The sequence below is a fragment of the Vicugna pacos genome, unplaced genomic scaffold (genome assembly GCF_048564905.1).
Source record: "Vicugna pacos unplaced genomic scaffold, VicPac4 scaffold_21, whole genome shotgun sequence".
Taxonomy (NCBI): Eukaryota; Metazoa; Chordata; class Mammalia; order Artiodactyla; family Camelidae; genus Vicugna; species Vicugna pacos.
In genome coordinates this window covers 20,829,178-20,850,562 of record NW_027328742.1, presented here as the reverse complement: position 1 = coordinate 20,850,562, position 21,385 = coordinate 20,829,178, and the positions used below count along the sequence as shown (strand labels likewise).

General features: G+C 49.8%; 2 protein-coding genes across 2 annotated transcripts in view; one reads left to right on the top strand and one right to left on the bottom strand.

The window, feature by feature from the left end:
- Positions 1 to 3,015, top strand: part of LOC140694379 (uncharacterized) — a 17,496-nt gene extending 14,481 nt beyond the window's left edge. The window contains exons 3-5 of the mRNA XM_072957648.1: positions 68 to 240; positions 404 to 467; positions 2,741 to 3,015. Of these exons, the coding sequence (XP_072813749.1) occupies positions 68 to 240; positions 404 to 467; positions 2,741 to 3,008 (505 nt within the window). The 3' untranslated portion in view covers positions 3,009 to 3,015. The remainder of the gene's footprint in view (positions 1 to 67; positions 241 to 403; positions 468 to 2,740) is intronic.
- LOC140694378 (uncharacterized) lies at positions 1,948 to 21,385 on the bottom strand. Its single transcript, XM_072957647.1, has 7 exons — positions 21,374 to 21,385; positions 17,731 to 17,998; positions 17,374 to 17,602; positions 12,155 to 12,726; positions 9,842 to 11,612; positions 3,173 to 3,951; positions 1,948 to 1,979 (listed from the first exon to the last, which is right to left on the bottom strand). The coding sequence occupies exons 1-4, from the start codon at positions 21,383 to 21,385 to the stop codon at positions 12,402 to 12,404; spliced, it is 834 nt and encodes a 277-aa protein (XP_072813748.1). The 3' UTR covers positions 1,948 to 1,979; positions 3,173 to 3,951; positions 9,842 to 11,612; positions 12,155 to 12,401.

The following is a 21,385-nucleotide window of genomic DNA, read 5'->3' as shown; positions in this document are numbered from 1 at the left end:
CCGCGGGACCGGTCCCTCCCGCACTGTTTTGCTTTTTACTCTTTCTTTTCTCCTTTTCTCCTACCAGATTTTGGGCGTCTTTGTCTTTCGAAGAGGGCGGTGTTCTGTCGGAGTTCCGCAGGTGCTCTGATTGGCCGAGTGGGTCCGTCGGTGTGAGTTTTGGTGTGTTGGTGGGAGATGGTGAGCTTCGAGCGTCCTTCTACTCCGCCGTCTTGCTTCTCCTCGGGTTATTTTTGAAGAGTAGGTGCTGGGGATTGAACCCTGGGCCTTTAGTTTTTGCATGCTAAGCACGGGCTCTACTGCTGGATCTCTAGACCCTCCCCACCGCAACCCCCCCCCTTCCCACCGCCTCCATAGTACTCGATGAATCTCCTACCTAGATATCTATGCTTCCTTGGAATAGGGCCGTCCTTTTCTTCATCGGATGGATGGACGTCTGTGGATTCGTCTCGTTTCTCTACACTGCGGTGGGTGGCATCGGGGCGTGGGGTGGGGTTGAGTGGCGTGGGCTGGGAACTGTTCTTCACGTGTAGAGGTGGAGTGGAGCGATGAGGATGGCGACTTTTTCCCCGAGTGCTCGCGCCGGCTGACGGAGGCCTGTGGTCTGACTTGGAAGAGGACTCGGGTGACCGGAAAAGGGCCCGTGTGGGGTCGTTGTGGAGGGAGGAACTCCAACCCCCCCCCCAGCCCCAGCCCCAGCCCTGGCACTCGTCCCTCATCGAGGGACGGTCGGCCGAAAACAAACGAAAGCTGTCAGAGGTGGGGGTGGGGGTGAAGGGATGTGTGTGTGTGTGTGTGTGTGTGTGTGTGTGTGTGTGCGTGTGTGTGTCTGTGTGTGTGTGCGGTGTGTGTGTGTCCCCGTTCCCCGTACCACGGTCCCTGGTCGAGCCCCCCCCCCCCCCGGAGCAGAGAAACGCACGCCAGGCCGTCCGTGCTCCTGGTTGTCCTGCCGCGTGTCCCCGCCGCCCAGAGATCCCGAACCGTCCCGCTCGCTCCCCTGCCGGGTGCCGTGTGCCACCTGCCTGTCGGCCGGGCGCTATTTTAGACCCTGCGAAGAAGTCGACCGGACGGCCGGGCCGGGCCGGGCCGAGCCGGGCCGAGCCGAGCCGAGCTGAGCTGAGCACGTCCAGGCCGAGGTGGGTGGTGCTGGGTTCAGAGGAGTGGGGTACAAGCGGGAGGCGGGTGTCGATGGAAGGGAGGGGAGAGGAATGGGGGAGGGGAGGGGGAGCAGGGATGACGGTGGGGTGGGGGTGGAAGGGATGGTAGCCATCCTATGACTTTCTCTCCCCACCCCGCCTTTGGCAAGTCTGTTAAGAGTGACGAGGTTGTGCTGGTTTCTGGCTGGTGCACACCATAGTGACTGTGTTCTTCTTTTTCCTGGTCTTTTTCAGGAACCCTCGCCCCGAGGGACTGAATCTAGTGCCCTGTGCTGCGCGGTACGACCTAGGGGTCGAATCTGCCAGGAGAGGACTTACAAGGATTTGGAGGATCCTGGAAAACTGCTACCATCCGGAATCCTACATGGATGTTCAAGATCTTGTGGATGGACGGACGGAAGACGGAGCGAATGGAGGCCCCGCCCCATCCCCTGGACCCCTTGGCCCAGGAGGATCGAGATGGGTCTGGAAAGGACTCTTCCGACGAGGGTCTCAGGATGGACTTTCTCGGTCCGCGGAAGGTGTTTCTGCACAAAGAGGAAGAGAGGGGCGTTCTCGGCCGGAGAGCCCGAACCGCCTCCTTTCAGGGATCCGCTCCAGTCTGGGTCGGGGTCAGGGTCAGAACGCGACCACCGACAGCTCCCGTCCCTCGTCTTGGCTCTCCAACTTGGGAAACCCTCCTCCCTGCCCCCTCACCCATCTTCTCGTCAGCCTGCCTCCAGCTTCCCCGTGCCAACCACCTCTCTCATGCTGCCGGACTTTCCTCCCCCTTGGGCCGCCAGGAAGCTCTCCCGCTCCTCCACGTGCTTTGGCTTGGAATCCCTGACAAACACAAGCGGTGCTGGAGGGCGGGGCCGGGGGCGGTGGCAGAAGGACTCCCTTCATCTTGTGGGAGCGATTTTTATCTCCAAAGGTGGCGATTGAGAAAACACATAATATCACTCAGAAGAACACCCATGTGTAGTCTCCCTGACCTAGATCCGTGTCTGTCTGTCTCTCTCTGCCTCTCTCTCCATTTCGCTGTTCTGCGTGTGTCTGTGTGTGTGTGCGTGTGCGTGTGCGCGCGCGCATGCGTGTCTGTCTGTCTCCCTTGTCTCTCCTCTCCTCTCCCCTCCTCTCCTCTTCCCTGTTCTCCCTTCCCTTCCCCCCTCACCCCTCCGCTCCTCTCTTCTCCCCTCCCCACCACCCCTCTCCTCTCCCCTCGCCTCCTCTCGCTTCCCCTTCCCTCCCCTCTTTTCCCTCCTCTCCTTTCCTGTCCTCTCCCCTTTTATCCCTCCTCTCCTCTGCTCGCTCTCTCTCTCTCTCCCTCCCCCTTTCCCTTCCCTCCCTCCTCCCTACACCCCCCAACCCCTACCTTCACAGGGCCTCATAGATCGCAATCGGTTTCCATGAAATGTGATGAAGAGGGAATGAAGTTTAGAATGATATCCCCATGCCTTCGAAACCTTCTTCCCCAGGGATAGCGAGTTATTTGTGGTTGTGTTTGTTTTCGTTTTCCTTGTTGTTGTTTTGGGGCGCATCGAGGGCGCAGGAGGCTTTGGGAGTGAGGGTGATGTTTCTCTTTCTGTCTGTCTCCTCCTTAGGAAGGATTTTAAGAGGAGGGAGGACTCACAGAAATCTACCATCTCTTCTCGTACTGCAGCTGTGTTTGAGCTTCCTATACGATCTGGGCGGAACACTCCCCACCCTCACCTCAAGCCGCCATCGCCGCCCCCTCAGCCCCCTGCACCCCCGTCCAGTCCCGCGCTTGGGGCCGTGGTTGAGCATGGGGGGATGTTGGCGGGGTGGTCGTTGGTGGGGGTTAGGGTGGTGAAGGAAACCAGAAAACAGACCACTGTGGCACGTGGCTGATCGGGGCTTCAGGGTGAAGAAGGATGAATAAAATGGCCGGAATTAGGCTAACGGATTGCCTCTTCTTTTTTAGGCGGGGGAGGGGAGGGGAGGATCATTAGGTCATTCATTCATTCATTCATTCATTTGCTTGGGGGGGATTTCATTCGGTTTCTTATGCTCACCCTTGAAACGATCAACTGTTCTGACTGACCGGTTGCTGCTCACGGTTCCAGGCCCGTTGTTGAAACTGGAAGCTATCGATCTTACTGTTTCTACTGTATTTCAGTCATTGCAAGTCATCATCGTGCTGGGTCTCTGAGTCCTTCTCCGAGGAGGAGGTCGGTCACGGGACTAGTGACCTGACAAAATAGCCTGAGTGACCAAGAAGGCCACGCCTTGAGTGCTTATGAGATAACGAGATCTAACCGCCAGCCTCTATAGAATGGGTCACCTGGGAGGCATCGTGACACCATTCTGAGTCTTCCGCTGAGAAAACGATTCTGTGGATGGCGATCGATGCTTGATTGTTTGAGCTATGGCTCTAGAACCACCCCACCCACTCCATCCCCAAGGTGGGTACACAGTTTTGAAGACGCTAGCCTGCTGTGAATCCCCTTTGCCCGGCAGAGCGATAAAATGGCCTCTTTGCTTCTAAGCTCCAAGACCTCGCCTCTGGATTCTTGGGCTCGTCGGGGACGGGGCCCGATCTTTCGGCAACAAGCGTGCTTCAGAAACAGCGGATGCCCGAGAAGGACACGCTGCCTCTCCCTCTTCTTCCGGGCCTGAAATGAGGAGGAAAAAAAGTCGCTTCCCCTGGAAGCCGGAGTCCGGAGCCCGCCATCCGGAGGGACTTCTGGCTTGGCCTTCTCCTGGGGTGGGGGGAGGGCACGCCACCGCACGTGTTCTTTGTCAACTCCCCGTTTCTCTCTTCTCGAGTTATCTCTTAGGGACGGCTCCCACACTGGATGAAAACAGACAGACAGGCTGGTATCTCTCCCTACCCCACCCTTCGCCCCCCAAATGACTGATCTCCTGTCCCATCAAAATCACCACTTGTTTTCCAACGTGGCTTTCTTGGATCCTGGAGGACTGACATCAACTTAGAGCCGAGACGGGCGCAGAACTGAAGGAGCTTCTCAGCTGGCCTAAGAAGTCTGTCGTCGTGATGTGGGAGGCATTCTTTACGAGGGACCTATCTGACTAAGTGCTTGACCGCCTTTTGGACTTTGAACCACCTTGGAGATAGGAACTAGGATGAGAGGGCCCCCGAAATAGCTCAGCAAACTTTTCTAATATGCTGCATATTATAAACCAACTGTTTGGCTTGTGCAAACAAACCTTTATGACCTCACTATTTCAGAGCAAACTTTAATGATGCTTTGAGAGATGGGTCCTGGGGCGCTCACTAACAGCTCTTTAAATACTGACAAGGATGTGCTATTAAGTAATGCTAAGGCTATAAGTCCACATTAAGCCAGAAACCAAAGAAACTACCCCAAAACCTTACTTTATCATTTTTAAATATTCCTATTCTTTTGAATATTAAATTTCTTAAATCGTATGATTTCTTTTTTAGAAAAACAACAGCTGTTTTAAGTTTCCTCTCACCAAGAAAGCAATCTTTATTAAGAATAAAAACCCCTATGGAAATCCAAAAGACGGGAAATTTGTAACTAAGTGCACATCCAGATCTGAACACAAATTTATGTCCTATCTGATCTCACTCGAACAGGCACAACAAAGTACTGGGCTACCCTAGAACGTAACTCTTCTGTTCCAAATGTTGGCTGAGCTAAGATCATCAGGCAAGGCAGGGAAGGAGAGAAGAGGAAATACCACCTGGCGGCCTCCATCTGTTTTCTTCCAGCCACAAGGTGCCGCTACGGCGGCCCCGCTTACAAGCCCTCCACATAAGGAAATCCGGCATCCACACTGCCCCTGCCGTCCCCAAGCAGCCCCGACGCCCCTCTCCCACTGGTCACCTCCCAGAGTGTGACTGGTCTTCCAGTGACCCCGCCAGTTGGTGGCAACCTCCCCCTCTTCCCCGCTACACACACACACACACACACACACACACACAGAGCCAGAGCAGCCTTCCCAAAGCGCAACCCCACTTCAAACCCTTCAGAGGCTCCCTGGTGGAGTTCTAGCCTCACCCCTGACCCTGACCCTGACCCTGCTCGCCCAGCCTCACCTCAGTACCCAGGTCCCCAGTGACATCAGGGGCCCCCTGACCTGCTCCTACTTCCCACTTGCCTCCAGGCTCATTTTGACTGTTTCTCAAGGAAGCCTCCCCTCCCTCCAACCTCCGCACTTTGTTCCTCTGTTCCTAGAACATTCTAGGCTAAGTCAACTTCTGATACTGCTAAGCTCCCAAGAAGCTAATACATTTTGCTTATTAATGTGGGTCCGCCCTCTCTCCCCTAGACACTCAGAAGTGCGCGTGTTATGAATAAATGAATGACGGGGTGGGTCTCGAAGGGAGAGACATACCTGCTCTCGCCAGTTCTGGCCCTTCTTTCAGTAGAATATCAGAAGCATAACCAGAAGTACCTTTCCTGAGGGTCACTTCCTGCTGACACCCTTCATTGCCTCCTGTGTCAGTTTTAATAAAACACAAGCTCCTCCAAAGCCCTCCTCCCAGGACCTCTCCAGTGTCCTCCCCAGCAGGGGCGCCTTCCACCCTGGACCGCACAGGGCAGTCTCCACGAGTCCCCACCCACAAGCCTCCAGGCCTCTGCCCGGGCTGCACCTGCCACCTGAGCCACCTTCTGGACTCCTTCTCCTGGCTGACTCTTACTCTGTCCTCAGAACTGAATGTAGAGCCCATTTCTTCCAGGAAGTCCTCTCTGATAATGCCCTTAAGCTCTTGGCTGTGCTTCCTCTACAGCAGCACTGCATGGCTACCAACTGGTGTTTGTCCACCCACTCCTTTGAGACCATGACATCCTGGAGGCCACATGGGAATAAGGAGTGAGATGGCAAGAGTGTTGGGAAGAGCAAAAAGAAGAATCAAAACCCAAGTCCCAAATTTAAGGATTCTTTCTCAGAAAAAAATAATAAAATGTTTCATACGTGTGTCATTTGGGTAGGATTTTTGTGGCTCATGGAAAGCAAGAGCTTGGTGTTCTAGTTCAAAAACCAAGTTACATGCAAAGAAATGTATATATTCATATATAAAGCAAGCCAGAACTGCTCAACAACAGTTTGCATTTAAATTCCAAAAGAATTTTGATAAAGGCAATCTCTCTCTCTCCTTTTTTTTTTTTTTTGGAATCATATAGTTTCAGAAGTATTTGTAAAACTAAGTGATTGCTACAGCCCATGATTCTGCACTGGAGTGTTTAGGGCTAAGGAAGCCCAGATTACATGCACTGTGTAAATGCAATCACACCAACACACTGACAGGCGCCAAGTGGCTGAGCTGAATTTTCAAAGCAGACAACCTTACAATGGAAGACAGTTCTAAGTAGAAAGTAAGAAATTAAATGTTCTGTACTGAATTTCATATGTTATATGGACCATTAACCAATAATGCATCTTATCTAATGAAACCCAAAAATAAATTGCCAACGTCGATTTTCTCCATCTGATCATTTTATGTTAACACTGGTTATCAAACCCTCAGTCCATACGAAAACCTCAGGCCTACGCTGCAGCAGGGTTACATCCCGCGGAAGACAGCCGATCAGGGGAGAACTGGAGAGTTTCCCTTCAGAAGCTGCTAAGTCTGGTTTTGCACCTGTACGTCATTTGCAACCACGTCATCGTCAAACGAGTAAGACCTTACATCTGTGGGGCATAAAGCACTGCATTGCTTCCGAACCATCAAAAAACACTGAGCTTTGTGAAACAGTCCTGAGGCACTTAAATCGCACTTTTTCTGAAAGTCTCCAAAACTGACCCACTTCACCATTCCACGTACAAAAGGGAGGAACCGGAATTAGAGAAAACATGCCCTTGAAGTCTGCCAAGGCCCTGCTTGAATCCTGCTTCAGCATTTACTAGCCGCTAAACGGACCAATACCTTAACCCCTCTGAGAAGGCTTGCCAATCCGCAAAAGGGGGCTGCCACCGCCCACATGGGAGGGATGGATGTGAATGGAACACACAATTAGGGCAGCCGACTGGTACCTGACACGGGGCCTGGCTAGTTTCCCTTCGCTGCCCTTCTCCCCCTTTAAACTTGCACTGTTGCCTCTGGTAAGGATCAAGCCCCCCAAGAGACTGCCCGATTCTTCTGTGTATCCCCGGATATATGACTTACCCTTAGGAGGCCAGAAAAACTGCCTCCTCCCCAGTTACTATCAATATTCTTTAGAGTCTGGGTTTTTTTTAACTCTATTTTGCAGGGAGACTATTCCAGAACTGTCCAAGCACCATTCTCCAGGTTGGCTCCCCTCCCAGCACCCATCCCTTGTCATCTCAGATCCTCTGTCTGGCTGCCTTCTGTTCATGGGAAAGAGAGTCCGGTAGGGTGGGGACTCCTTAGGCCTCCCTCCCTCCCTCCCTCACAGGTCAGTGTCACTACCTTCTCCCCACTCCCCAATCCAACTCCAGCTTCTGAGGAGTCTCCCCTCCCAGACACTACAGCCTCTGCATCTTCCCAAGACGCACACGTGGCCACGACCCTCCCTTTAGATTTCATCCTGGCTGGCCCTGACGAACACCCGGCCCCTTAAGGATAAATGGCATTGCTCTGAAAATCACAAATGCCGCTGACTGACACACCAAAGCTGCATGGTCTGGGCTTTCCTCCAACCGAGGCACAGCCCTGCCCTCCCTCAGCCTCAGTCTGCACCCCTTGAGAAGTGCTAACCCACACGTAAGGCTGTGAACACCAGCTAAAAGGGATGAATCCCAACGTGTATCTCTAGTCCGGCACCTTCACCTGTGCCCCAGGCTCACCGACCCGAGTGCCTCTTTGAAGTCCTAACTTGGATGACAAATGGCATCTTAAAAATGCCCCATGTCCACCATTTACTCTGGAATTCGATTCCTGGCAAGTACCTCCCAGGCTCCCCATTTTAGTAACAGACCCAGCACCCACTTAGGTGTTTGAGGTCACATTCAATTTCCCCTGTTCCCTCCCCCCAGCCCTGCTCAGGAATCAGTCCTGTTATTTCTGTCGGAAAGCCAGTCTCAAGTCTGGTTCTGCAGGGACCACGGCCGGAACCCCACAAGCTCACAGCATGGTGCAGTGAGTCACAGTCCTCCAAAGGGTGCTCCCTGGAGGGGGAGGCATCTCCTGCCGCTGGTCACCTCAGAAGGCACTGGATTCTCACACAGGAGGCCCAGGAGAAGGGACTCAAGGTTTGTCCGTGGTCTGAGTTTTGAAGGACCCGAGGTCTGGGGGAGCTCCTAATTAGCAGACACACCTGCCAGTGAGCAGAAGAGGATGGAGGAACCCAGGCAAGGCTGTTCTCACTCCGACCCCTGGGCTCTCAGGAGCCACAGGAAATGTCTGTGTCCAGGGCACAGCCCGGCCATCACAGATCCCAGCCTGCATTTGCCAACCCGGACAGCCTAGACTCCTCCTACTTGCGACACTTACTTCTGTTCTGTTCCCCACCCAGTATGTGATGGACTCTTTCAGATATTCTGGCCTGTCTCAAGCGAGACAAATTCAGTGAAAAATGAAGTGTCCACATTTGGACCAGAGCATGAAAGGAGAAACAAGGCCTCACGGTCAGCATGATGGTGGTGGCCAAACCCTTCCCCCAGGTGGGATGAACCATGCTGGGGGTGAGAATGCAAGGTCCTAGGTCGGCCAAAGCATCTTCCTTCACGGCTGACTGGGGTGTTGGGGTCTCACTACCGCAAACTAACGACACGGCCGTCAGTGGTGGACGGCAGCTGCAACAGACACGGAGTCAGCTCTTTACTGCCAGCATGGGTTAAAAGTAAAGGCCGGGGCAGGGAGGCCTGCACGGCTGCTGAAGCAAACCACAGACCCGGCTCTGAATGCCCACTGGCTGGAGCGGAGTGGAACCTACGGCCCCCTTTAGCGGTCCATTTCTCCACCAGAGCCAGATGAGCCAGCCTCTTCGGAGAAGGCCATGTTGTCCTGATACTCAGAAAAACCAGCCTCGTACAGGGAACAAAAGAGTGGCATGGATTTTAGACCCGATACTGCCCCTTTATGAAGGCGAAGTACAGTAAATGGCAAGGGAAAGTTGAAAGCAAAAAAAAAAAAAAAAAAAAAACTGACTGCTTCCTCCAACAGCGTCCCCGGCAGCTGCTCACCCCCGAGCCGGCCACTTCTTCACCAGTGACCGCCGGCCAGGCAGCGCCGTCACGCACGTCTCACAGCGACAGCCAGGAACCGCGTGCCGAGCACGTTTGTGTATAAGCAGAAATCGAGCAAGATGCTGCAGACTTTGACTTTCCAAGTTTAATACTCCATGAAAAGAATCCCTCAGCAGCAGCCTAATTCAATTCGCATCTCACTTCTTCAAAACAAACAAACAAATCTAATAAGGGCGCATTTGGCACCAAATATAAGGAGGACCAAACAGGTTCCTCAAAGCAAGGATTTTAACAGGTATCAAACACCAGTGGGCGATGTGCTAACAAAGCAAATATTCCAAAAAATTAGAAAATAAATAGGTGACTAGGACAATACATGGATCAAGGCAGCTGTTAAGTTTTTGCTTTTTAAAGCGATGGAGACAGCACGGAGGGCGATCTAGCTATTTCCAATGCAGGGTGTGCACAGCCCACCTTTTCAGACGCAACAACATGCTCACAGGGCAGTACAAGAGAAAAAGGAAAAATGGAAAAGCAGAACAAGCGAAAATTAGAAACACACAAGAACAAAAATGACTTTGACCGCCTGTGCAAGAACTTACGTGAGTGTGATGAGGACAGTGACTTGGGGTCGGTGAGACCCACCCTCATCTCCTGCTCCAGGGAAGGCAGGGGCCTGTGGGGAGCAGCGCTGCCGGGGGAACCCCAATGTGGTCAGAGCCCCAAACCAAAACCCCACCTACATGCGTCCAGATAGCTTTTGACCTACAAAATGTGGTCGCATTTCAGGCTGGACAGTTATACTCCCTCCCACCAAGAGTAGCAGGAGAGAATTAGGCTCTGCTCCTGCACCAAAGCATGCTTTGATAAATTAATGACTGTGGAATAGTAAAAGGAACAATGGAGTAAAAGTGACTGGAGGAGAACGTGCTTGACCCGAGTTCACTGGCCGCGTTATCTCACTGACCTTCAGATGCTGGCTGGGCGCTTACTGTACCAAAACAGACAGACCCACCAGGAGGGAGGTTTAATGCGCTGCTGTATTTTGATACCGAGAGCCATGCCTGGTACACGAGGTTCTGGTAAACAATGGTGACACTGTAGACCACTATGGGCTAAGCACACATCCAGCTACTCCACCAAATCCCAAGGACAGACTTCAAAAGGCAAAAACAAGCTGGCATTCTCTGCTGGGTCTGCAGACTCAGAGCCAAGCAGTTGCTGAGCAAAAATGTCACCAGTGCCTCCTATGACAAAAGAGGAAGTACTGGCCAGGGGGCTGGGGCATGGCTCCAGGCTTCCACTGCTCACCCACCAGTCTGTCCAGGGGGAGAAGTTGGTCCCTGCTTACGTTGCACTGATGCACCTACCTTGACTAATGCCTGGGGGCTCAGCAGGTGGTGACAGGTGAGGTGAACGGAGCCAGTCTGGGAGAAGCCCGATGCTGGCAGCTGTGCCTTCAGCAGTGCCCAGGCTCCTAAATTTGCCACCTCAACTCCATGGAGCAGAAGGGGAGTGCGGACATGTAGATCACAGGTCCCTGTGAGGACAAGTACAGATCATGGCCACGACATGCTTTGCCCCTTCCTTAAGCCATAGAGGAATGTCCTGGGAGGAACTGAAAATTCATCCAGAGTTCGCCAGGCACCACACGCAGGTGGGACTCGGGTCCCCTGTGCCTCTCACTCACAGGGCTGGTCTGGACATTCTTTTTATCAATTCTCTGGCATCTTCTCCCCCAACTGACCAACAACCAGAAAGTAGAATCTGACCTTAGGTAAGTTCAAGAATCACAGAGCACCGCCTCCACAGCGGTCCCGGCAACACGTGCCACGTCCTCCAACCGTCACCTGTGGGTTGCGATCAGCGCTCTCCGGACTCAAGGCCCGAGGCCGTAGGCCGGGGGGACACAAATTCCCTCACTCTCCCCAGCAAAGGGGGACCACCTCTCGGCAAAGGCATCTCAACCTCTTCTGCCCGAGGGACAGCACGATAGACACACGGGGAAATAGAGCAGAAGTTGGGGGGGGTAGGCAGCCCAGAAGAGCTCATCTGCACTTCCGAGGCAAAGTGAGGCCTTTGACCTAATCACAGGGACAAAGTGAGGATGAACCTTTCCCTGCTCTGTCCCATACTCCGTGACACACTTTTCCCTGTGTAAGGAGTTCATTCGGACGTCCCTGGCGGTGTTTCTGATGTCCTAAGCTGGCATGGTGGCTGTCGGGCATGAAGAGAGGGCCTGAGCCGTGCAGGTGCTGGGCCTGGGAGGCAGGAGACACCGGCTCCACCCCCAGCTCAACAAGAGCCTCGTTCTGCATCTCGGGACTCAGCATCTCATCTATAATCAAAGGGATGAGACTGTCCCAGGACAGGCTGCCAAACAGAAATGAAATGAGATCCATGTAAAGAAAGTTTCCCAGTTGCCACATTTAAAAAGTAAACAAAGAAAGAAACAAACAAACAGAAAACAAATTCTAGAAACTGATTATTCTACTGTATGTAAATTAGTATCATTTTGACATGTAATCAATATAGAAAGTAAGAAGATAGATTACATTCCTTTTACTAGATAAATCTCAGCGTCTGATGTGCATTTGACCTACAGCACATGTCAGCTCAGACCAGCCTCCTCCCCAGCGCTCCTAGCATCAGTGGCTGTGGCTAATTTATTGGACAGCAAATCCAGGGGTCCCACCAGGGTTCCTGGCTGAAAAGCGGAGGAAGTGTCCACACTAACCCTAAAAGGATCTCTCTGAAAGAAAGGTGGATTCACTTTTAAATGTCTGTATATCGGCGGGCTTCACCTCCCTCCAACCTTGGCTACAAGACAGCCCTCTTCCTTGCTGATCCCTTCCTGGATGTAGGGAAGCAACCCGGCACACAGCCAGGGTGACTGGGCCTCCAGGTAGACTTACCTGCTGTCTGTGTCCAGTCCCATGATGTCCTCCTTCTCAAACAAGGTACAGAGGAGGGGGATCATGTCCCCAGAATTGTCGGGGGCCCTTTCCAACCACTTGGACTTGAGCATGATGAAGAGTGACTCAGTGAAGTCCTCGATCCTCTTCTCCACCAGTCTGCAGTCCTCGTAGATTGAAGGCCACATCGGTGCGCGTCTGCTTGGCTACCTCCCCATGCAGCACAAAGACAAAGAGCTGAGAGTCATTAACGCGGTGCCATACAGCTCCTCTGCACTTGGAGCTTCTCGAAGGCCTTGGCTGAGAGGCAGTCGGTAATGGTGACAAGGCCCACTACCTTGCTGTGGGTCTGGAATTCGCTCCACCCGTTCTCGGGCACATAGTGGTGCCTGTAGTGGATACAGAGTGCCCAATGGGAGCCGCACGGGCTGATCTGGCTCACCAAGGAGATTCGCTTATAGATGCAAAAGAAATTCTCCTCTGAGATGATCCCAACTGGTTGGTCCACCACGGGGAGAATCTGGTCGTTCTCAGCGCACTGCATGTAGTCAGGGATGCTCATGTTGCAGCTCCTGCCGAGAGGGGAGAGGAGATCGAGATACATACTTTGCTGTGGGCTGCAGGCCCCTCTGGGTTGTGGTGACCTTGTGTGTACCAGCCAGAAGGCAAGGGAAGTCCAAGCAAAGCTGGGGGTAAAATTTGTCCTAAGTGTCTACACATGGCTACTGTAGGTCGGATCACATTACCCAGCTTTTGGTCTAGGTTTCCTGCCCCTGCCGAGCAGGGTAATTTCTTATTTTCGGTTCCAAGTACCTAGCCAGACACTGATGCAAAGTCACTGCTCAAAAATGCTGAATAAAGAAATGAGCAAAGGAAATGCTTTCCCCAACACCCTTCAGCAGAATATAAAGAAAAGGACCATAGTAGGATCAAAAGATCTGGATTTCAACGCCAACTTATTTGATCTCCTAAGCTTCATAATAATGGATAAGAAAACTTGCCTTGGGGAGGAGGGTACAGTTCAGTGGTAGAGAACGTGCTTAGCATGTACGAGGTCCTGGGTTCAAACCCCAGTACCTCATTTTAAAAAATGAAACAAATAAATACACCTAATTACCCTCCTGAAAAAATATTTTTTAATACAAAAGTCAGAAAACACCTTGCAATTGACACAACATTGTAAACTTGACTATACTTCAATTAAAAAAAAATCCTTGCTTTACAAGAATATATCTGGATTATGGAAGTTTGGAAATGTAAAATGCCTAGGGTACCACCTGCATAAAATGGGGGGGGACTGTACAAATTTTTCTATCCCTCCTTTATGAGCTATATTTCCTTTGGGGGTTTATAACCTCTCAGAGCTAATTTTCTCAGATTAAAAAAAAAGAAAATATTACCTGATTCTCAGTACTGCTAAAAAATCTGATAACCCTATGAAAGTATCTGACACACAGAGGTTACTCAATAAATGTTGAATGAATGAATAAACAAGCAAAGTGAATGATGCTCCCTGCCACAGACCATCATAATGGTACTGCCTGGAAATCCCAAGCCCACGTTCACCCGACTCTACACTAACCATGTGGGTGAACTGTGCAGGACTATGTGCTTCTCTAAGTCCCAGTTTAATCATGAATAGAAATGAGGGCAATAATACAAACGTCAAAGGGTTAGTGAGTCAGTAATGAATTGTACCTGAATTTCGCAAGATTGAACCATTAAGGAAAATTGGGCAAAGAGTCCATTGGCCCTCTCCATATTATGTCTTACAACTACATGGGAATCTACATTATATCACAAAATTAAAAGCCTAATTTTTTAAAGAGGCTATCGAGGTTAAATGAGTTCATTGTCTCAAATAAGGAACACACAGCACAAATAGGACAATCCCTAGACCATGAGATACACTCAGTTAAATTTCCCACTGAACCCACTGGTCCCTCCAACTTCAGAGCACGAGGATGGGTCCTCATGGCCAGAGGCCACTGCACCTGAAGCTAACAAAGCTAATGGTCCCCACTTTCAAGAGCCCCTGTCACCACCCTAGGTCTAAGTTTGTATTTGTAATTTTTTTCTTTTTATTAAATAGAAACCCCCAAATGCATAGCCTTCAGGTCACCAAAACCTTACCACAGAGATCATGATGGCAGCCCTCCTTGGTGAAACAATAAAATGAAAAGCCATTTCCATAAGAACTCTGTGTAAATCTACCAGGGAACTTCATCCTGGACTGAGGGGAAGAGGACTGGGGAGGAGGGGGCAATCAGAACCATTGGCCACCTGTCCCACGATGGACTTTAGCTTCAACACTCACCCTCCAGGAACATCAAAATACACACAGACAGAGTGCTATGGACAAGATTTTTTTTTTTTTTTAAAGAAATCACTGACTCTCTAGCACCTCTTATTTTTACCGAGACACAAATGGATTATGTATACAATGTTTCAGAAAAAGCCTAAAATGCTATCACCCCAACTTGACACATGAAGAAACTGAGGGAGAGAGGTTTACCACATTGTGCAAGATTTGAGAGAGGACACATCAGACATCGTATTTAAACCCAATCCCCAACTCCATTGCTCACCCTAGAAAGTGTGACATACTGCCCCTTTCCTGCCCTTTCCCTGCAATAAATTTCTGAAGAGTCTTTTCTGTGCCATCTGGAATCACAATCACATCACTTTTCCACAAAGAGCTATGTCACTCCTTGGAGGATGTATCAAAATCTAAAGGGTTACAATGGGAGGAGAGATTTGCATTTTCTGTTTCTCAAAGGAAACATGGCTTTAAAAGAAACTGAAAAGGACTTATCTAGTCTACGGTCTCATTGTGCAGAGAAGGAAACGGAGGCTCAGAAGAGATGAGGAAAGGGCCTTATTAACAAATATTGCCTGAATGTAGCACCAAGCCAGCCCTGGGCACTGCTCTGGGAGGATCTAGGAGGCCCAGGAGAATGAGTGTTAGAAAAAGGAAAGAGAAGAAGCATTCTAGGCCCTGTCTCTACATGCACATAACATGGAGTTCCACCAAATTACCCAGTATGGGTGCAGCCAACATTAAGGTGGGCTAGAGAGGTTATAGAAACCTGGAAGTCTCAACCATAGTGGAAATTCCAACATTTACTATGCTTTTTTCCCAGTTCAAGCATCAATTCAGGGGGCACTCTGTACCAGGGACTACACGAGGCCTGGAGCTCTCCCAAATACAGATCTCTATTACCACATGTGCAAGCCACATACAGGCCCACCAGAAGAAAAATGCCCACAGATAAGATGGAATTACTGAAACTGAAAGCAGCCAAGCAGCATATATTAACTAGGAAAAATGGTGCTGCTAGAAATGGACTCATGGACATAGAAATAAACTGTGGTTAGCAGGCAGCAAAAGGGGGATTAACAGATACACGTTAATAAATATAAAATAAATGACAAGGACCTGCTATATAGCACAGGGAACTATATACAATTTCTTGTAATGAGTTGTACTAAAAACAATCTAAAACGTACGTATATACATATGCATATGTTTATAACTGAATCTCTGCTGTACACCTGAAACTAACATTGTAAGTTAACTACACTACAATAAAAAATAATTCGAAAAATAAAAGCAAGTCATTAAAAAAAATAAAAGAACATTGTAATCCCCGTAGCTATAGGTGGTGGAGAATTCTGGCTGCAAGCAGCAAGTCCACTGGATCACTCCAGCACTGACTGTCACCCTTTGTGTCCATCAGAGAGTCACTTGGCTTCACTGAGGTTAATTTTCTCTTCAGTGAAAGGCTACAGTTGCAACTAACATTGTATAGAATCTCATCATTCACAAGCCCAACAATTATCGAGGACTTCCCATGGGCCAGGCTCTGGACAGATGAAAAGATAGGGTCTCAGATATATTTATGGGTAGAAGAACTTTATGCCATAAAGACATTAATTCTTCCTGTTTTGATAGACAGATTCAATGCAATTCTGATTAGAATTCCTATCAGATTTTTCATGGAATGTAACAAGTTAATTTATGGTCAGGAACAGCCAAGAAACTTCTTTAGAACCACCCCTGGGGAAGGGTGGATAGGTCATTGATTTCCACTGTTCTTTCTGAAGTGATGAAAACGTTCTGGAATAATAATGGTTGCACCACTGTGAATAAGCTAAAAGCTGCTGAATTGTACCATTTAAATGGATGGACTTCATGGTGTGTGAACAATATCACAATAAAGCTGTTATATGAAAAAATATTTCTTGACAATTATTTTCCCCTCTATACAACTAGTCTGCCACACAATTTAAGAAAAACAAAAAACCAAAACAAACCAAACTATGCCAGGAGCTCTTTAGGACTGCAATGTCCCTAGGTCTCCAAGGCCTCTGGTGGTGCTGTTCCTGTGAACACACACTAGCTGGGCTGGACTAGTTAGGGACTGTAACTATCTTTCTAAAATCCACGGTCACACGTTTCAGCCTGGGAGAGGGAAGCCTGGAGGATGTCACAGACTCATGCCTTCAGCTCATTTTTAACTGAACCAAGCCCTGCTTTCAACACAGTAATCTCTCTCACTATAAAAACACGTGACATCAAGAAGCACAGCCATCATAACACCTGAAAGTGTTCAAGAAAATTACCTGGGGCAGAAACACTGAAGGAGGAGATGGAAGCTCGCTCAGCACTGACGCTCCCTTTTGCCGACTTCACCAGGAGAAGCTGGTATTTACAGCCTGAAGCTCTCAGCCCAGGGAGCAGTGCCCGCGCCACTGAGCTGGTCCACAGGGAGCGGAAAAGGGAGAGCAGGGCAGCCCCGGGTCGCGGGGCAGGGAGAGCGGGGGTGGGGGGGTGACGCGGGCTGCAGCCCCGCTCGGAGGCCAGCCCCAGCCCCAGCCCCAGCCGCCCGCCCGGGACGCAGCCCGCCCAGGGGCGGGGACGGGCCGGCGGCCGAGGGGAGGAAGCCCGGGAGGGGAGGCCTCGCGGGCGGGAGAGGGGAAGGGGACGCCAGCCGCGGACTGAGGGGAGCCCGGCTGGGGCGAGAGGCGCCAGGTGCACACCTGGCCCTGGGCAGCTGTGGCCGGGGCGCCGGGGCAGAGGGGTCTGGCCCGAGCAATTTAGCTGAACACACGCTGACTCGCGCCCTCCCGCAGCCGCCTGAACCTTTGCCGTGAGCCCCCCACCTTGCACTTCCACAGCCGGAGGCCCAGGCCCCGGGCAGGAACCAAAGGCCTACCGGGCGACAGAGCTGAGAAGCCTTTGGGGCCGATCCGCGGCTCGGAGCTGGGGCTTCCAATCCACGGTCCAGCTGGCACCGACTACGCATGCGCAGGAGGGCCAGTGATCCTCTGGTTTCTGTGAGAGAAGCTGGGGAAGTGAGGGAGGGAGAAGATCGGAGGAGGAGGGGAGGAGGGGAAAAGTGGAGGTAGACAGATGGACAGGAGGTGCAGAGAGAAGGGAGTAATCTGGAGGGGGGAGGGGAGTCGCAGAGATGGAGAGAAAAAGCTTTACCTCTGGGCGCACCCCGAAACAGGCGGCAGTCCTGCCTCTGTACCCCTCTCTAACCCTTCAGGGCCCGCAGCTCAAATTTTACCTCCCTGGTCCAGCCCTCCATCCGAGGCCTCAGTAGAACCCCTACGGGGATCACACCCGTTGCCCCCACGCGGAGCTGTGTTTCCTGTTGCTCTGGGAACCAAGCACCCGCGGGTGTTGTCGCTCAGAACTACCTTGGGAAGAGTACATATTCCCCTTTTACACGCTGGGAAACAGGCAGGCAAGATCTCTGCCTTAGCTCCACTGTCCCAGGTGTTGTGCTGACGGGGAGCGGGGTGGGGATCAGAGCCCCAGAGGGAGCCGACTGCCTGAGTGTTGGTGCATAGTCCCCACCCCTCCTGAGTAAACCACACCCCACCCCATCAAGGGCTCACAGTAGGTCCCTGGGTGTGGGAGAGCTGCCCTCAGTTCCAGTGCCCAGCTTGCTAGGTAAATAGGAGTGTTACCGAGTCCAAATTCATTCTCCTCAGTGCAGGACAGGCCAATAATTTGGGAGACCAGGTGTTGGGGCATGGAATAGCAAGTTTCTGTAGACCTAGATGGCGAACTATTGTCCTGGAAAACCATCTCCCCAAGTCAGGATTCAGGCTGCTTTCCTACGTGCTTGGTTGTAGCAAACTCTTCTTGGTGTAGGAATTCTTTTTTGTTAGAATCCTTTATTCTTGCAGCTACCTGCCTGAGTCAAATCTCTGTAAACCTCCAGCAAAACAAACGTTATTTCCTATTCTGAAACTTGTTATCTTTTTATGAATGAAAAACTGTCTAATATCCTTAAACGTCAGAGCATTCAGAATAGGCTCTCCTGTATATTTCAGGCTCTAGGCAACATTGTTTCACAAGCAAGATGAAGCCTAGGAGACGGAGCACAGGGTTAAAGTCAAAGGAAAAGATCTAGTATGGAGTCAGATTTGTCCTTTTCTATTACCTGGGCAGAAGGCACTTGAGGATTTATACCCCTATAAGTTAAAAATAAGTAAAAGTTTGAAGGAATTTACATACATAGGTGGGAATGTTCATAGCATATCTGCAAAAGCACACAAAGGATAGTAAACAGTGGCATCTCCAGGGAGGGCTGAAAGAACAGAGGATGAGGGAAAACTTCTTTCACTTGTGTATTTTTGTGCTCTGTTTGATTTTTTTTAACCATATGCATGTATTTCTTTTTCAGTTAAAAAGAAATTGTAATGGAGCAAAGGAGTATCTAGCACAGCAAATACAGTAGCCATGGAATCACTGAGCCATCACTGCTAATTTAAGCGAGGAAACATTTATTGTCTCTCTGCCATGTGCCCAGTGCTGTTTTAAGATTCTTTTATTATTTTTATTATTATTTTTATTTTTATTTTTATTTTATAAAATGATAACATGCTATCCCTCAACCCTGCCCATGGCTTGTGGAAAACCAACTGAGTTTTTATTGAGTTGTTTTCCAAGGAGTAGAGATGAGTTATAAACAGAACACATCTTCCGGGCAAAACAATCGGAGTGGTTTTCCAGCAGGCCAGACAGCTATGAAGGGTTTGCAACAGAGGCGCCCAGAGGCTGAGAGAGAAAGCCTCCAGGACCCTACAACAAGCTGCCCAAAGTGCCTTCTCCATGGCACTACTGAAATAGGAAAGAACAAATCTGACTCCATATTAGATCTGTTCTTTTGACTTTAACCCTGTGCCCTGTTTCCTAGGTTTAGTCTTGTTGGTTCTGCACCTTTTGTAAATCAATGTTGCCTAGAGCCTGAAATATAAAGGAAGTTGCTAGAATGTATTACCTGGCCAGAAAAGAGCAGAAGTGGTTACTGGCTGATGTTCAGGAGCAGACTGGGACACCTGACAAGATGTCATAAGTACGGATAGACAGCTGGGCACCAAAGGAGAAGCTTCTAAGACTCCATGAGGGACTTGTTGGATAGGAAGGAAAAGTCCCAGCCTATAGCTCTGATCTCACCACGAGCTTACTGAGCGAGGCTGGACAAGTCACTTAAATTCTCTAGGCCCGTGCTATCCACCATGGGAACCACCAGCCACATTCAGGATTATGAAGTTACTCTTTAGCCAGAAAGAATTATAAATACACATTTTATTGCAAAATTTCAGCAAGTATAATATTTAAAAACATTATTAGTTATCTTGCCCTAATGAGTTATTTTTGTATGTCTAGCTTTCTGTGGTTTGCAATGCCTGCAACTAATGATTCCCTTACAGTGAATTATTTTGAAATTATAAGTTACTGGACACAGTACCCTCATATCACACTTGAAAAAAATTGATCCACATAAGCAAGGTGATCTGACTTAGTAGTTATGAGCAGGGGCTCTGGGGTCAGCCTGCCTGAGTATAAATTCTCACTCTGCCTCCAGGGGGTTCTGTGTGAATCTTGGAAAAATTATTGTTGTTGTTATGTGTGCCTCTTTTTCCTTCCCTTTTAAATAGCGAGGAATATATAGACTCTATCTCGTACGGCGTTGCCAGGATTAAATAAGTAAACGTCTGTGCTGCCCACTTCCCTGGGTTTCAGCATTCTCCAGGCAATCAGTGTCAAACTCAGAGGCATTCTCCATTGTCTTCGTCACTCAGGGTTGCTGTAACAAATTACCATGGGTCGGGTGGCTTAAACAAGCAGCATGTTGTTTAAGTTTTGGAGGCTGAGGTTAATGTATCTGGGAGAGGAGAGCCTTCATGGCTCGAAGATGGCTGTCTTCCCACTATCTTCATGGGCCAGAGAGCGGAGAGAAGCAAGCAATCTGGGGCCCTTTATAAGGGCACTAATCCCATTCATGAGGCTCTACTCTCATGACCTCATTTTATCCTAGTAATCATCACTCAAAGTCCCCGCCTCCCAATACCATCACCCTGGGTGATGGGGTTTCGACATATGGATTTTGAGGGGATGCAAACATTCAGTCCACACATCGGCTAACTCTCCCCAACATGCAATCATCAAACCTGTAGCTAGTTTCAAAGTAATGTTTATATCTCTCTGCCCAGTTTGATTCCTGCATCCACTAACACTGAAGCCCTGTTAGATTTTATTCATTATTTTTCTGGTAGAGATTTAATTGATTCCTCTACTCCAATGATCTCCTCACACCAAACAGTCCTCTTAACAGCCATGCCAGGTAGGTCTTCCTTAAATCACCTTCCCACTGCACCTGGTTGTTTTTAGGTGTAAATGTCAGAATCCTCTCCACACCCCAGCCTAGAAATTTAATCCCTTACACTACCACTCACTATGATATTTTTCTATTACCACTGTAACAAACTTCCATAAGCTTAACAAATTAAACCAGCACAGATTAATCACCTTATGGCTGTGGAGGTCACAGATCCAACACAGTTCTCATTGAGCTAAATTCAAGTTAACAGCAGGGTTCCTTCCTTGTAGAGGATCTAGAAGAGAATGTTTCCTTGTTTTTGTTTTATTTTCCAGTTTCCAGAAGTCACCCACCTTCCTTAGCTTGTGCCCCACAACTTCCTCCATTTTCATGGCCAGCAGCCTTTCTGAACACTGCTCCATGGCTACACCCCCCTCTGATTTTAAACTCAGTTGGGCTATGTCCTCCATTTTAAGGACCCCTGTGATTACATTGGGCCCACCTGGACAATCCAGGCTTCTCACCATATTGTCTCATCTCAGGTTCCCCTTCTCCCCTCCCATTCAGGCATTATGAATGTGGCTGTGACACTCACCATGTGTGACAT

What these genes read in the sequence shown, in the direction of transcription:
- LOC140694378 (XM_072957647.1), bottom strand. An exon ending in TGGAGGGCTGGACCAGGGAG is followed by an intron (nt 17,603 to 17,730) that starts GTAAAATTTGAG and finishes TCCCCCCTCCAG; the next exon opens with ATTACTCCCTTCTCTCTGCA. An exon ending in CTTCTCAGCTCTGTCGCCCG is followed by an intron (nt 12,727 to 17,373) that starts GTAGGCCTTTGG and finishes CCCTCTCGGCAG; the next exon opens with GAGCTGCAACATGAGCATCC.